The sequence below is a fragment of the Panicum hallii genome, chromosome 5, assembly GCF_002211085.1.
Source record: "Panicum hallii strain FIL2 chromosome 5, PHallii_v3.1, whole genome shotgun sequence".
Classification (NCBI taxonomy): Eukaryota; Viridiplantae; Streptophyta; class Magnoliopsida; order Poales; family Poaceae; genus Panicum; species Panicum hallii.
The window spans coordinates 38340170-38343920 of NC_038046.1; the positions used below are offsets into that span (position 1 = coordinate 38340170).

Sequence of the window (3751 nt, forward strand, 5' to 3'; positions counted from 1 at the left end):
CATAGAGCAACATTTAGTGGAATCTTTGACTGATTTACCTTTGTTACAAGATGATTTACCTATGTTATAAGAAGATTTTACAGCTGATTCTTATGATAAAAAGGAGTTGTGTGTTGATAGTTCTATTAGCCATGTGCCACAACTTGTTGATAACTGTGATACTTTTTCTTTAGAACCTTACATTTGTTCTGAAAATAAATCTTTTCTTCCAATTATAAGTGTACAAGTTGAACTGAATTTGTTATCTTCTTTGAATACTTTGAGTTATATTGATAATCTGTGTAATCTAAGTTGTTTGGAGGAGAGACTTTTTGCAAGTTCTGAATTGTCATGGTTGTCTTATAATACATATCACTTTATTGGTAATTAAATATAACTTCAGAGGAGAATATATGGTACATCAAAGTTTATATTAGTTCAAATCTGAAACCTCATTTGGTTGTGCATCAATGTGATCAAGTGGCGGGTTGCAATACTACTAATCTTGTCATGTCAAGTTCCTCTAGTTTTGTTTTAAAGCAATTGGTTCAATTCCAAGAAGGGGAGCATTATTGGTTGTTACCTATGACACATTCATCAATTGCAGCCAAACTGCAGACGGTTTGCTTTCAAGAAGGGGAGAATGATGTGGGTATGACCCGCATGGATACGACCATTCATGAAGAACATATGGTGAGCTTGTTCCTATGCATTTTTAGTAATTTTGACAATAAATTGCTACCTAAGGAAATTATTTTAATTAGGAACAATAAAAAAAGCCTAAGAAGTGTTTGGAGAGAGATATGGAGGAGGAGAATACTAGCTCAGGCGTCCAAGCCAAGCAGGAGACCCACAAAATCTTAAATTCAACTCCAACTCGGAGTCCTGGACTAGGCTGCCTTAAAAACGACGCGCAGGTCTCGTACAGAGCCCAAATTCGACGTTCTAAGTACGCACGAAAGCTAAGAAATAAGCTTCCAATACCACCGATTCCATATTACTATCATATCCGAGTCAACGGGAATCGTTGAAAAAATTGGACGTTCAGAATCTGTCGGGGTGCTGTGCCGCCGTATTTTGAGCCGTGTACAGTGTTTGAGTACATTAAGAATGTGTTTGCCAAATACGTGTCAAGGTGACGGCCGATGTTCTTTCAATGGAAACGATGCGCTTGGTGGTGTTCCGGGCGTTGGATCTTGCGGCTCTACCAAAGCTTGGAGTCCCTTGGCGTGATGGGAGGTGGATCCGGAAGAAGGAGGTGGTGGTGAAGACAAACAGCATCCTGGAGCGGATGGGGAAGACAACAGTAGTCGTAGGGGCTTGTTTGTTTTTTCCTTTTCTTTCGAGGTCCTGTTTGTAAATGGGGGGGGGGGTTGTACTGTGCTGTCTAATACATCTTCCCTTTCGCCAAAAAAAAAAGGAACAGGCCAATAGTTGTCCTTTCAAAAAATAATGGCTATATAGCTAGTAGTTGTCCAAATGGAATCTGACCATTCGGTCAAGTACCAATCAGCAAAGTTGGTGGTGCGTGCACTCACCCACGAAGCTGCATCTCCACTTCCCACACAGCAAGCAGGGGACGATCCTTTTTCCTCCGCCAGCCATCCATATCCTCCTAGCTTGAAGCTCCTCTATTGTTCTCAGACGTAACCCAGAGTTTCCGAACTCAAGAAGATAGCAGCTGCGAGTCCGAAAAGCGCATAAACGCGTAGATTTTGGTAAGGGATACTATACCTTAACCATGTCATGCTTGTTTTTGATCCCGCTATTCTTATATTTCGATCCTTTCAGTCATTTATCCCTTGTCAATTTTTTCAGAATGGTGCTTCTTGGTGTTTATGTTCTGAACAAAGTTCACTTAATAACAACTAACAAGGACACTGAACATAAGTCTGAATTGGCACAAAAACATCTTTCTGTATATAGAAAAAAACCATTTCTTTTTGCTCCATAGCTAAATTTTTTCAGCATGGTGCCTCTTGTGCCTCTTGGTGCTTATATTCTGAACTAAGTTCACATACGACCAAACTAAATTAAGGATACTAAGCATAGGCTGGGAACGTTTAGAAGAAAGGGTAATTCATGAAGGAAAACCCCATAAAGTAGTAGAGATAATAGATATGGCAATCATATGATCATAGCACACACAAGAAGTGTATTAGACAGGTATTGTATGGAGAAACTTGTACTGATCTATCCGCTCTCGCCTATATTTGTTCTTCAGGTCTTGGATCCGAAGATGGTGTACATTTCCTCACTACCTTTGATGCCAGCGGTCATCCTCAGCTTTCTCAGTTCCCAAGTGGCGTCACTGATGCAGTCGTATAAAAACCACGAGCTGTATTTCACAGGCATGATTCCGGTAGTTCTCTGGTACATGAACGCGCGCTCATACGTCGACCTGGAATTGCCGCTGCCTCCTCTCAACTTCTTGCCTAGCTTCCTCAGCTTAACATTCCCTAAGAATATTAGGATCTACATCGAGACGGCAATTGTTGTGGTAATTTCTTACATGTCACTACTGATAGTCAACTGGAGCTACATCTGGCTCGTTGTCTTCCCCATCATCGCGATCGGCTTCATCGCTGCGCTGTGCAGTGAGCTCAGTCGTCAGAGTGGATGTGGATCACAGCGGCGGAGCGACGACGGCGAAGCTGGTGCAGGGAGAAAATTAGCAGAGGGGATGGAGGCAGCAGCGCTGGTGCCGTACTGGTTGCTCTGCGTGATGGGCCAGTTCCACGCCGACAAGTTCGCCGTCTCCCAGTTCCTCCTCTTCTTCAGCTTCATGCTCGGGGCGCTGACGATGATGATGAGCCGGCTGGCGCTGACCATAGCCGCCGATCGTGGCGTGGCTCCGGCGTCCGAGCTCCTCCGGAAGGCCTCCCTCGTCGTGCTCCTGGTGGCGGTGCACGCGGTGGCCGCAGAGTTGCTGGGGGAGAATGTGGTGCTCTTCTGCCTGCCGGAGATCGCGCCGGTGCTCCTGTGGTTCAGCGTTCGCCTCGACGGTGACGACGGCGCTGGCGTCATCACTGCTGCCGAGATCAAGTTGGAGAGCAGAGTGCTCGCTGTTCTTGGCGCAGCATCAGCTTCTGCCATGCCAATCCTAGCGAACTACATGGACGAGTCTGTGCTCTACTGGTGCGCTAAGGCTTTGGTGTCTTGTGGGGTTTCAGGGCTCCTCGTTTACTACCTTGTTTTCTTGCTGTGCCAGTGGCCGGGACAAGATGGCACGGCCACTCCCTTTGGAAAGGAGGCAGTGAGGCTACTCATTTTTTGGGCAAATGCTTTGCTGACAGTTGTGTCCACATTGCTGTTTACGTCTCTGTTGGTTGCTGCCCGGTTAGTTCTGCAAGAACCAATGGTCGCTGAATCAGGCAGCCAAATTATTCGAAGAATATGTCAAAAATTCCTTGAGTTCATAGTCTAAATGTGAAACGAACAATTTACTAATTTGTTCTGTTAGGCATACAAATTATCTGGGTAAACCTCCTTCATGAATTTTCATATCACTTAAAGGGAATATAGAATATGAAAATTCATATCAATTTTCATATCAATTATGGGTTTACATTTTCGATAAATAAAAAATATCAAAGGTTGGTGATAAACAGGAATATTGGATATATCAGAAATCTATTGGTGATAGGAAAAACTTTCAGAAAGTGAACATATATTCCTTCGAATCATATCATATAAAAATCTGTACCTAATAATATTGAAAAGATGCAAGGACTTGACTGGTAGCAAAGTGTAGCACCCACGATATCTCTAG

General features: G+C 43.7%; 1 protein-coding gene across 3 annotated transcripts; it reads left to right on the plus strand.

Annotated features, from left to right (window-relative positions):
* Positions 1-1486: 1486 nt before the first annotated feature.
* LOC112891421 lies at positions 1487-3518 on the plus strand. Of its 3 annotated transcripts, XM_025958271.1 has the most exons (3): positions 1487-1697; positions 1798-2479; positions 2578-3518. In XM_025958271.1, the coding sequence occupies exon 3, from the start codon at positions 2663-2665 to the stop codon at positions 3404-3406; it is 744 nt and encodes a 247-aa protein (XP_025814056.1). In that variant the 5' UTR covers positions 1487-1697; positions 1798-2479; positions 2578-2662; the 3' UTR covers positions 3407-3518. The 3 variants fall into 3 exon arrangements, with proteins under 3 accessions (XP_025814056.1, XP_025814054.1, XP_025814055.1); XM_025958269.1 differs by having other exon boundaries at positions 1798-3518; XM_025958270.1 differs by having other exon boundaries at positions 2204-3407.
* Positions 3519-3751: the final 233 nt, after the last annotated feature.

Coding starts and splice junctions, on each gene's coding strand:
- LOC112891421 (XM_025958269.1), top strand. CDS start 2,111: ATGATCATAGCACACACAAGAAGTGTATTAGACAGGTATTGTATGGAG.